Source organism: Chiloscyllium plagiosum, chromosome 29, assembly GCF_004010195.1.
Source record: "Chiloscyllium plagiosum isolate BGI_BamShark_2017 chromosome 29, ASM401019v2, whole genome shotgun sequence".
Taxonomy (NCBI): domain Eukaryota; kingdom Metazoa; phylum Chordata; class Chondrichthyes; order Orectolobiformes; family Hemiscylliidae; genus Chiloscyllium; species Chiloscyllium plagiosum.
The window spans coordinates 821214-833788 of record NC_057738.1 but is presented as its reverse complement, the minus strand read 5'-3'; the positions used below and the strand labels follow the sequence as shown (position 1 = coordinate 833788).

Genomic DNA, 12575 nt, shown 5'->3' with positions numbered 1-12575 from the left:
TTGTTTTTCTATTGCACCACAAAACGGAAGCGTTTCTTCCATGCTACCATTCTAGTGACTTTGCTCTGCACCCGCTATAAAATATTGACATCCTTTTTAAAATGTGGTGCACACAGTTGGATACAATACTCCAGCTAGGGCCAAACCAATGTTTTACGATGATTTACTGTGAATTTTACATTTAGCAATCAGTGCAGTGTGCAGGCAGACCTCGTCTGCTTTAGCTCCTCCTTTTCCTCCTTTCACTACTTGTTTTGCTTAGTTTAATCTACTTACCTTGTGTGAGGTGTGACTTTATGCAGCATGGAGGAGATCAAGCCAGCACAGAGAGGGTGAGAGGGGTCCTTGGTATCAATGGCAGTCATCTTGAAGGCAACAGGTTAACACAGCTGCCTCAGCACCATGGACCCAGGTTCGATTGCAACCTTGGGCGACTGTGTGGAGTTTGCGCATTCTCCCAGTGTCTCTGTGGGTTTCCTCCAGGTTTTCGGGTTTCCTCCCAAAATCCAAAGCTGTGCAGGTAAGGTGAATTGGCCATTTAAAAATTTCCAGGAGCAAGTGAGGACTGCAGATGCTGGAGATCAGAGCTGAAAATGTGTTGCTGGAAAAGCGCAGCAGGTCAGGCAGCATCCAAGGAGCAGGAGAATCGACGTTTCGGGCATGAGCCTAAAGAAGGATTCCTGAAGAAGGGCTCATGCCTGAAACATTGATTCTCCTGCTCCTTGGATGCTGCCTGACCTGCTGCACTTTTCCAGCAACACATTTTCAGCTCATTTAAAAATTTCCCATAGTTTTAGGTGCAATAGTTAGAGGGTAATGGGTCTGGGTGGATTACCCTTCAGGTTGGTGTGGACTCGTTGGGCCGAAGGGCCTGTTTCCACACTATAAGTAATCTAATCAGGAACATGCAGCCCGAGGTGGGCAGTGGTTAAGAGTGGGAGTAGGCAGTCTGGGCAACCGATGGGAAAAGCAGGAACAGGCTCCCTGGTTTGGCAGTGGGAACGGGGTGCAAGGTGGTGACAGCATGCAGCCCTAGACAGCGGGTGGCAGGGGAGGCCGCAAGCCCTTGAGGGATGTGGGCCCAGAATGGCTAAGCGCTTATAGACTGTGAAGTTTAACTTGTTTCTTTATTTTCTGCTTTATACCCAACATTCTGTACCTTGTTACCTTGTGCATAAGATGGATCTGTAAGTGGCAACTTGTAAACGTTTCACTGTACTCATGTGCTAATAAGATTAATTCTGTTATTGACTTTAGTGATGTGCACCCCCTTTGGTTACTATTCTGTTTAGCTTATTCACTCTTATTTGTCCTCATTATTCCAGCCAAAACACGTCATTTCATAATTCTGCTAAACTTAGTCTGCTACATACCTTACTATTTCGCCAATCTATGCCCTTGTTAAATATTATAATATTCTTGCTATTCACTAAAATGTCAGTTTGTCATCTCCATGTTTAAAAATGATGTCCTGTCAATGTTGTTAATACATATCTGACCATATCTTATATCTTTGCCTAGACTGAAATGTTTAGCGATGTAGAATCATAGAGTCAGGGCAGTGTGCAGAATTGAAGAGGCTCTTCAGCCCATTTGAGTTTGTGCCAGTTTAATGAAAAGCTACCCTAAATCTACAATCCTCTATTTTCCAGCATTTGGCCCATAGCCTTGAATGTCAGTACATTTCAAGTGATCATCCATGTTTCCAGCCTCAACTATTCTTCCAGGTACTGCATTCAACCTCTGGGTGAAAAACCTTTTCTACAAGTATCCCCTGAACCTCTTTCCTTTCACCTTAAAATATGCATCCTTGTTATTGACTCTTCAAATAAAGGGGACAGCTACTTCCTGTCCATGCTTCATCACAATCTTTTGACCTCTCAGCCTTCTCTATTTGAAAGAAAACAGCCCAAGCTTATCCGGCATCTCTTCATAGCTAAACTACTCTATCTGAGGTAACATCCTGGAGAATTGCTTCTGCATCCCCTTCACATCCTTCATTAGTTCACTGACTAAACCCAAATCTTGTACAGCTCCAATACAACTTCCCTGCTTTTGCCTTTATCAGTAATCCTATAGATTGTAAGTGTCTGATTTACCTGTCCTGGTGCTTTTGGGAATGTGTAGTCAAGCACGCCAAGATCCCTCTATATCTCCCAACTCTCCTAGTCTTCTGCATTCACTGAGTAGTCCCATATCTTGTTATTTCTTCCAAGGTGCATCACTTCACATTATTTTTTCAGGGTTTAATTCCATCTGCCACTTATCAGCCCATCTGACCAACCTGTTAATATCCTCCTGCAGCTGAAGACCATCTTTCACAATGTTAACCACCTGTCTAATCTGTGTGATCTGCAAGCTTACTTAGCTGCTTCTCGACATCTACTCTGCTACCAATAATTTCTTCTATATCTTGTCACAAACAGTAGGGTCCGAGTACTGATCCAGTGGTACACCACTGCAAAAAGGGCTCCAAATGGCCTTCTACCACCACGCTTTGTCTCCTACCACTAAGTCACTTTTGAATCCAACTTGCCAAGTTACCCTGGATCCCATGTGCGTTCATCTTTTAGTCTCCCATGTGGGAACTTGTCAAAGGCTTTGCTGAAATCCTTGTAAACCACACAACTGCAACATTCTTCCTCGACAGACTTGGGCCCTTCCTTTAAAAAAATTAAATCTCCTTCTGATAATGCAATATTATCTCTTATCAAACTTTGCTTCTCCAAGTAGAGATTAATTCTTTCATTGAGAATTATCTTCAATAGTTTTCCCTACAATGAGAGACAAGAATAGAGTCAGTCAGATGTGAATGATCAGAATCTCTTTTGCCAGTTGGAAACATCAAATACTAGGGGGCATAGGTTTAAAGTGAGAGGGGAAAAGTTTAAAGGAGATGTACGAGGAAAGTTTTTTTTCCCCTCAAAGTGGGTGTTTGGTGTCTGGAATGCCTTGTTACTGGTGGTAGAAGCAGATATAATAACATTTAAGAGGCATTTTGTGTGAACAGTCAGGGAATAAAGGAAAATGGACCATGTGCAAGCAGATGGGATAAGTTTAGAAAGGCGTCGTTGTCATAGACAATGTGGGTTAAATGGCCTGTTCCTGAGCTGCACCGTTCTATATTTTGTGTCCTACTGATGTGAGATTCATTGGTCTGTAATCCTTATCACCCTTCTTAACACATTAACTATCTTCCAGTTCTCTGGCATCTCCCCTGTGGCCAGCACAGTATTAAAAATATGTGTCATAGCTCCTGTAATTTCCTCCTCCTATCTCCCACAACGTCATGGGATACAAGTTATCTGGACCTGTGGATTTGTCCACTTTTTAAAGCCCACAAAGTGTCCGATACCACCTCACTCTTTATATCAAACTGCTCAAGTCACCTCTTTGACTTCTGTGCCTACATCCTCCTCCAAAGTAAAGATACGTGAAGATCTTATTCCGCTCCCTACCAATGTTCTCTGACTCCTACAGATTGCTGTTTCCAGTCCTTAACAGACCCATGCTTTCCATGGTTATCTTCTTCCCCTTAACATACTTATAGACTATAAAGGGATTCTCCCTAAGCTTGCTTGCTGAAGTTTTCCCATGCATTCTCTTTGCTCTGCAAGTTGTTTTCTTAAGTTTCTTACTGCATTTTCTGCACTCCACTAGAGCATCCTTTGATTTGTTTCCTTTGTACCTGTTACAGGCCTCTCTTTTTTCCTCCTTATCCAGACCTGGATATCCCTGGACCTTCTGGTTCTCTCAGGTTGCATGTTGGATCTATCCTGTTACCAATTGTTTCTGAACGCCCCTTTCTAAATGTGCTTCTGTTTGATCTTTGATTTTAGTATTCTTACAATGATGTTTGTTCGGCTAAGTAGCCTGTAATTTCCTTGCCACCCTTTGTGGTTATGCAATCCTTTTGGACCCTAACAGTTCAAGGAATTTTCAAATATTATAATGTATATATATACAGGATCTCTGCAGACTACTTTTAAGATCCCAGAATGTGATCCAGGGAATGTTTCAGCTTCAAGCCCCATTAGTTTTCCTATTTTTTTCATTTTTTATTACTGTCATGATTGGAATGAGGGTCAGGTAGATTTCATTGACTGAGATTCTTGGTTGGGTTTTTTAACCTGGGCCAATCAGGGAGCCCTGGCTGACAGATATACACAGGTGACTCAGTCATTCTAGGGACTGGCTCTGAGCTAGCTAGTCAAAGCACATGTAAAGTACACTGTACATAAAGGGTACTTGGTGATGGGATACCAGCCATTACCTTTTGACTTCCTAATTTTTGACATGTTTTGTGCCTTACAGTGTGATAATGCATAGAAAATATTTGTTCACAGACTCTGCAATTTTTTTCCTTCTTAGGAACTATGATTATTTATTACACCACTCTAGAAATATTTAATCATTTTATATTTCTTGCTGGTTTTCTCTCGTAGTCCAATATCTGCCTTTGTTTTTGTAGTCATCTCGTTTTTAATATTCCTCATCTTCTGCCCACAATTAATTTTTGCAGCACTGTGTACTTTTTATTTCAATGTTTATTAACATTCTGAACTTCCTTAGTTAGCCACAAAAGGTGCATCCTTCAGGTAGTGTTCCTTAAAAGGTCATATCTTTGACATTTATGAAATATCTCCTCACATTTTTACCATTGCATCTCTACTGTCTTAAATTAAAACAATTTGCCACGTCCACTTCAGTCAATGTGTCTTTCGGCTCTTGTAATTGCCTTAATTTAAGACATTAGTTCTGAAACTATATTTCTCAGACTTAAACTGGTGCAGTTTGATCATTTTGTGATAAATCTCATGATAAATTCTAAAAGTTTGGGAGAAGAAGCAAAGAATCGATATACACTGCTAAGCTCGATAAGTGTCTTAGAAATGACTAATAGCAATTTTAATTCTATTTCTGCATCCCAAAACTTCCATTCAAGGAATTGGATAAATATTTGGAGGAACAAATCTCATCTGTAGGCCAAGAGCCGTGAAATTGAACTAATTGAAGCCTTGAAAAAGCTATTCAAAGGCCTGATGGACTGAAAATATTGTATGGCCATGATTCTGTTAGATTAAATGTGTAACATATAAAGGAAGGCATCTGTTGGTAAATTTGTGAATTTTATATCTGTAAATATGACACAAGCTGCCCAAGAATTGTAACTTGTAAAAAGATGCAAATGCCAAATTGTAGGTTTGTGAGAAATATGAATTGATTAGATGTTTGACTCAGTTTTGTTTCAGGAAAATGGAAGAACGCTCCAAGCAATCCCTGCAATCTGCTGAACAGAAAATATCTATGTTGTTGAATCAGATTCACAAATCCAGGTTTGAACTTTTGTACTAAGCTATTAATAATCAACAAGAAAGACATAGAGCCATAGTCATAGAGATCTACAGCACAGAAAAAGGCTTTTCAGCCCATTGAATCCAATGTTTGTCAAGAACAGCCACTGAAATTTTCAAATCCCATTTTCCAGCCATTGGCCCAAAGCTTTGAATGCCTTGGCATCACAAGTTCACATCTAAATACTTTAAATGTTACAGGGATTTCTGTCTCTCCCACACTTACATGCAAGTGAGTTCCAGGTTCCCATCACCCTCTCATCTCCTCTAAATCTTCTGCCCCTTTACTTAAATCTGTCATTGATCTCCCTCTCAATGAGACAAATTTCTTCCTGTCTACCCTGTCGAAGTAACATAGGGGGGAAGCGATAGCCCAATGGTATCCAGAGATAGCCTAAAGGTATCCAGATCTGGATCTCTGTTCATCCAGAGATCCAGATAATGTTCTGGGCACCTGGGTTTGAATCCTGCCATGATAGATAATGGAATTTGAATTCAATAAAAATCTGGAATTAAGAGTCTAAATGATGACCATGAATCCATTGTTGGAAAACCCCATCTGGATCACCAATGTCCTTTAGGGAAGGAAGCTGACCTTTATCCAGCCTGGCCTGCATGTGACCCCAGACCCAGAATAATGTGGTTGACTCTTAACTGCCCTCTGTGCATTTAGGGAGAGCCAATGAATGCTGCCTAGCCAGTAATGGCCTCATCCCATGAACGAATAAAGAAAACAAAGCCCCTCAATTTTATACATCTCAATAATGTGCCCTCTCAATCTTCTCTGCTCTGAGGAAAACAACCACAGTCTGTCAAATCTCTCTTCATATCTGAAACTCTCCAGCCTAGGCAACATCCCAGTAAATCTCCTCTCCGGTGCTATTGTGTCCTTTCTTTAAGGTGAATTCCAGAATTGCACACAATACTCTAGCTATAGCCTGACCAACATTCAGAACTGGATGGGATAGGTTTAGGGTGAGCTGGGAAAAATTTAAAAGGGACCTAAGGGGCAATGTTTTGATAGAGGGTGGTGCGTATGGAATGAGCTGCCAAGGGAAGCGATGGAGGCTGGTACAATTATAACATTGAAAAGGCATCTGGGTCGGTATATGAATAGGAAGGATTTGGAGGGATATGGGCCAAGTGCTGGGAAATGGGACAAGATTAGGTTAGGATATCTGGTTGGCGTGGACGAGTTGGACCGAAGGGTCTGTTTCCATGCTGTACATCTGAATGATTCTATGACATACTGAGGCAGTTTCCCCCACATTGCTTGGTAAATCTTTGCATTTTAGCTGTACTGGTGCAGCATAGCTAGGGGTGTGGCTACTTGGACTACTTATTTTGGAAACAGGCCCTTCGGCCCAACAAGTCCACACCGACTCGTCGAAACACACCCATCCAGACCCATTCCCCTACATTTACCCCTGCACCTAATACTACGGGCAATTTAGCGTGTCCAATTCACCTGACCTGCACATTTTTGGATTGTGGGAGGAAACCGGAGCACCCGGAGGAAACCCACGTAGACACGGGGAGAATGTGCAAACTCCACAAAGTCAGTCACCTGAGGTGGGAATTGAACCCGTGTCTCTGGCGCTGTGAGGCAGCAGAGCTTGCAACTGTGCCGCCCACTGGTTAATACAGGAGCAAAAGTTATCATGATGTTGTCATGGTCCGTTGCCTTTGCAGTATCCCTAATTGAGACTATTTCATGATATCACATGAAAGGATTTGGTGGAATTCTGGCACCTGGGGTGCTGGACACCTTGAGGAGAGTCTAAACTATATTATCCACCCAGCATTTCAGGATGAGATTGGTATAACTGCTTCAGACTGGGCCCCCTAGTATTGAGGCAGGGAGATCTTTGACAACTACTATTGGTTGTCTAATTGTCCCCACCATTTATGACTGAAAAACTACAGTTGTGCCACATTTCAATCAGGTATGTTGCTATTTTGGCATGCAGTAGTCTTGTGCTATAGTTTCATCAGTCACCCCAATCTTGCATGCTACTGTTCCAGGCCTACCTTTTTCTACTCTTCATTGAACCATTTTGATATGCTAGAAAACAGTGGACAAGATGGTACAAAATGTTGGTTCAGCCACAGCTAAATTGCATGCAGTTCTGGAATCCACATTTTTGGATGGGGATATGATTACACTGAAGATTGTGCAGAGGATGTTGCTGGAGCTGAAGAGTGTTAGTTATGAAGAGAGACTCGATGAATTGTGTTGCTTCCTTGGAGCAGAGAAGACGGAGAGGGGGACAGGATTGAGATGTATAACGTTTTGAGGGGCATAGGGTAGATTTCTGCATGGAGGTGAGATCAATGAATGTGGGCATAGATTTAAGGTAAAGACAGGAAGCTTAGCAGAGATGAGGATTTTATTTTTCACATTCAGAGGGTGTTGAGAATCAGTAGCTCAGTGCCAGAAAGTGTGGTAGAGGCAGAAACCCTCAATATATTTAAGAAGTTTTTAAGTGTGCACAAGCAATGCCAAGGCATACAAGGCTATGGGCCAGGTACTGGAAAATGGGATTAGAATAGTTAGGTGGCTATTTTTGACAAGTACAGGCTCGATGGGCCAGAGGGCCTTTTTTTGAGCTGTAGACCTATATGACTCTAACTTAAGAATATGGAGTCAGTGCAGGTGAATGGTGTAAGTCAGTCATGAGCAAATTGAATGCTTAAGGTTATTGAGTAACTGGCATTAAGTATTACATGGAATTATGAAATGGCCTCAGTTCAAACAAAATGTAATGTATTGAATATCTTATTTTAAAAATAAGATTATTTAATGGTGGTTATAAATACTCCACTGGCAAATAAATTCAAGGAGGAGAAAGTGAGGACTGCAGATGCTGGAGAATCAGAGGTGAAAAGTGTGGTGCTGGAAAAGCCCAGCAAGTCAGGCAGCGTCTGAGGAGCAGGAGAGTCAACGTTTCAGTCATAAACCCTTCATCAGGAATGCGGAGAGAGAGGAGGCTGAGATAAATATGGCATTGGGGGTGGGGCTGGGGGAAGGTATGTGGGAAGGAAGATAGACAGGTGGGGAGAGGTCAAGAGGGCCATGCTGAATTGGAGACATGGATCTGGGATAAATGTTGGGGAGGCGAGATTTGGAAACTAGTGAAGTCTACGTTGATGCCATGTGGTTGAAGGGTCCCAAGGCAGAAGATAAGGCATTCTTCCTCTAGTTGTCTGGTGGCTTGGATTTCGTGGTGGAGGAGGCCCAGGACCTTGGGGGGAGTTGAAGTGGGTCAGCCAAGGCTGAGGTAAACTTTTTGGTCTCCTGAAATCCAGGAAGAGGTTGGGGGTTAATGACCAAAATCAGCCATAATTGTATTAATTGGTAGGGCAGGTTTCATGGTCTATCTGTGCTTCCATTTCTTGTGTTCTTAAAATGCTGAAGAGAACTGAACTGCCTACTTGTGTTCATTGCTGCACAATTTAATTATTCTGGTTGTTGTAGCATGATAAGGTGTAATCACTAACATTTGACCAAGATTTATTTGAGAGTTGCAGTTTTATATGCATATTGCTTGGTACAATTTTAATTTGCATGTCTTCTAAAAGGTTACAGAAATTGAAAATATTTGAGGACAGACTTGACCGGGAACTGAAGGACTTTAAAGAAAACGTGCAAGCAGTAAAGAATTTGGAGGAAGAGACTCTGGTATGTGATGAGTTCAATAGTTAGACACTCTCTTTCTTTCCATCCACATCATCATAATTTTACAAGTTTTTTTTCTCAAAACAGAACTTTTGGAAGCAGCAATCCCTTAAGATCTTGCAGTTTTATGAAAATCAAGAACAAAGGTGAGCCTCTATTCACAGTGGTTTTTCTCTGTTGTGTTTTTCTCCTCTTCTATCTGTACTTCTGTTATCATATTCATTTTTTTAAATTCAAGAATTGCTTCTCATACAATTTCTACTGAGTGGATACAATTTATGACAATGACTTCATAGAGAGATTTCTTGAGAGAATAGGGTGGCATGGTGGCTCAGTGGTTAGCACTGCTGCCTCACAGTGCCAGGGACCCTGATTCAATTCCAGTCTCCGTTGGCTGTCTGTTTGGAGTTTGCATATTCTCCCTGTGTCTGCGTGGGTTTCCTCCGGGTGTTCCGGTTTCCATTCACAATCCAAAGATGTATAGGTTAGGTGAATTGGCCAAATTGGCCAATGCAAATTGCCCACAGTGTTCAGTGATGTGTTAGGTGCATGAGTTAGGGGTAAATGTACAGTAGTAGGGGAAGTGGGTCTGGTTCTTCTTAAAATCTAATGAGAAAACCAGAATGCCATGCTCCAGAGCTTTATATACTTCTGCTCCATGTTCTCATGCTCAGTACAACTGTTCATGAAATCAGCAATCACAAACTTTGAAACTGGTAGGCCATATTAACTGTGTGCAGAGCAAAGATTTGTATACATGGACAATCAGCTCTCAGGTTATCTTGGGTCTGCTGATTTTGTAATGTCCAGCAGACATTACAACTATTATGTATAAACAGTACATTCCTTAAGCACTTGGTAACATTTATCTGTTACAATAGAAACGTATACTTCAAATAGAATGTCTCAGATCAAGTGAGAAAAGATAAGAAAAAGTATAAGATTTTTATACCCTCCATTTATATATTATGATAGTGATATGTTATGAAGTTGAAGGCATGTACTGTACCTTTTGAGAGAGTGAAAGCTGTCAAGCTCCTGTCATGTGACTAATTGCAGAGTGTGCGCGCTGGAAAATTGAAAGATTAGATTAGATTACTTACGGCGTGGAAACAGGCCCTTCGGCCCAACAAGTCCACACCGCCCCGCCGAAGCACAACCCACCCAGACCCCTACATTTACCCCTTCACCTTACACTACAGGCAATTTAGCATGGCCAATTCACCTGGCCTACATATCTTTGCACTGTGGGAGGAAACCGGAGCACCCAGAGGAAACCCACGCAGACACTGGGAAATGTTGTAACCAAGATACCGGAGTTGTTTTCACAGCAGTTCAGAGTTAGCCAGTTTAAATTATGCCCCAAGATATTAAAAGCCAATCAAATTTGAATTTTACTGTTTTGACAACATTGAACTAATGAGATGACACAATATTTTGGGGTATAAAAAGCAGACATTTTGGACAGTTAGCCAGAGAAAGAGCACCACCTGCCATTGTTGGATAGATTACCTGAAAGCTGTCTCAAAAAAGGTACCTTTTTCATATGTAATATCTTTGCAACAGACGACTAAAGATGACCCAGGGAGATCAACAAACAGAGGAGAATTGACACCTGTCAATTGCTGTCTGGTTTTGAAAATCGATTTGCTGTAAATTTAATAGGGGCTTTATCGGATCAGTATATTGTTATATTGGAGGTAGATGGCAAATCTTTGAGAAAGGAGATTGAGTTGTAAATTGGTGTTGTTTAATGTTCAATTTTAGAGTTAAAGAATAAAATTGATATTTTTTCATTAAATAGTGGAATTTGGGTAGTTCTCTGTCACTTATAATTTAACAGATTACAAGGTGAAGTAAACTTTTTTGTGTTTGGTTTAATTACCAGAAGGGTTTCCACCATGTCGTAACAGATATCAGGAGCGTATTTCTTTGAGGTTCTGGATATAGGTTTGCTCAGTGAGAATACCTACATCTAGAACCTCAACCTGAGCTACAAATCTTCTCAAAAAATTCTTTAAGCTTTGCTGACATTCTGACAGTGCAACATAACACAACCTGTCTTTACTAAAACTTGTTTTTGATCACCAAGCCGTGTTTCATTGAAGCTGACGCTGATCCTTCTAGTTCATGGACTTCAATTTTGTAAGCAATCAATATCCACTGTATTTTCTAAATTAACACTGTTGCTTCATGAAAAAAAGTAGTCAAGCCTGTTCTCTCTTTGGCAAAGCTATGCTGGCATTATCTCAATTAATATTAACTCATTAACTAAAATTTCAAGTGGCTGTTAATTCTTTCATTGATTATTATTTCTGAAACCTTTTAAGCAGTTTATAGTTTCTTGGAATTTCCTTTGACACTATGCAAGGCGTCGATGTGCCACTTTTCAATCTTCTGCTACTTTGTATGACAAGTTCCCATATGAGGCTTCCCAATTTCTAACCATTCCAAACTCCTTAAATTCTCAGTTGAGGAGGAATAGACTGGTTTCCCTCCTTTATTCACCTGCCCCTCACAACTAGGTTAATTTATAAAGGATCTCTTCTCTAATAGCTTCAACACCAAATGAATTTATATTTTTAAAGGACCCAATTTAACTAGATTTCTTTGAGTTAGCAAATAGAGTCATAGAGATGTACAACATGGAAACAGACCCTTCGGTCCAACCCGTCCATGCTGACCAGATATCCCAACCCAATCTAGTCCCACCTGCCAGCATCCGGCCCATATTCCTCCAAACCCTTCCTATTTATATACCCATCCAAATGCCTCTTAAATGTTGCAATTGTACCAGCATCCATCACATCCTCTGGCAGCTCATTATTTACACGTACCACCCTCTGCGTGAAAGATGTTGCCCCTTAGGTCTCTTTTATATCTTTCCCCTCTCCCCCTAAACCTATGCCCTCTAGTTCTGGACTCCCTGACCCCAGGAAAATACTTTGTCTATTTATCCTATCCATGCCCCTCATAATTTTGTAAACCTCTATAAGGCCACCCCTCAACCTCCGATGCTCCAGGGAAAACAGCCCCAGCCTGTTCAGCCTCTCCCTACAGTTCAAATCCTCCAACCCTGGCAACACCAATAGTTGAGTTCATTACTTATTGAACATGAGAATAAATAATGCAACACCCATAGTTAGGAATAACTAAATATAAAAATGTTTTTAAATGTATGGATCACTGAGTTGCTTATGAAGTTTGGTTTAAAGACCGTATTTTGTTTGGACTGTGGTCTTAAAACAAAATAAAAGCAAATTACTGCGGATGCTGGAAGCTGAAACCAAAAGAGAAAATGCTGGAAAATCTCAGCAGGTCTGGCAGCATCTATAAGGAGAGAAAAGAGCTGACGTTTCGAGTCTAACTGACCCTTTGTCAAAGCTAAAAAAAGGGGAGCTATTTATACGAGGCTGAGAGAAGGTGGGTCATGGCTCCAGAAGTAAAGGTAACAATAAAGAGATGATAGTGCATAGAGAGATTATAGGGAGATTAGGAGCTGTGAGTGACCAAGGCTGAAACTAGTGCTGTGTGACAAAATA

The 12575-nt window shown here is 41.1% G+C and overlaps 1 protein-coding gene across 12 annotated transcripts in view; it reads left to right on the top strand.

Annotated features, from left to right (window-relative positions):
• The window catches only part of LOC122564315 (synaptonemal complex protein 2-like), a 277458-nt gene that overhangs the window by 236293 nt on the left and 28590 nt on the right, over positions 1-12575 (top strand). For all 12 annotated transcript variants that reach the window (XM_043719015.1, XM_043719016.1, XM_043719018.1 and 9 more), the window contains 3 exons: positions 5242-5336; positions 8937-9036; positions 9121-9179. In XM_043719015.1, the coding sequence (XP_043574950.1) occupies positions 5242-5336; positions 8937-9036; positions 9121-9179 (254 nt within the window). The remainder of the gene's footprint in view (positions 1-5241; positions 5337-8936; positions 9037-9120; positions 9180-12575) is intronic.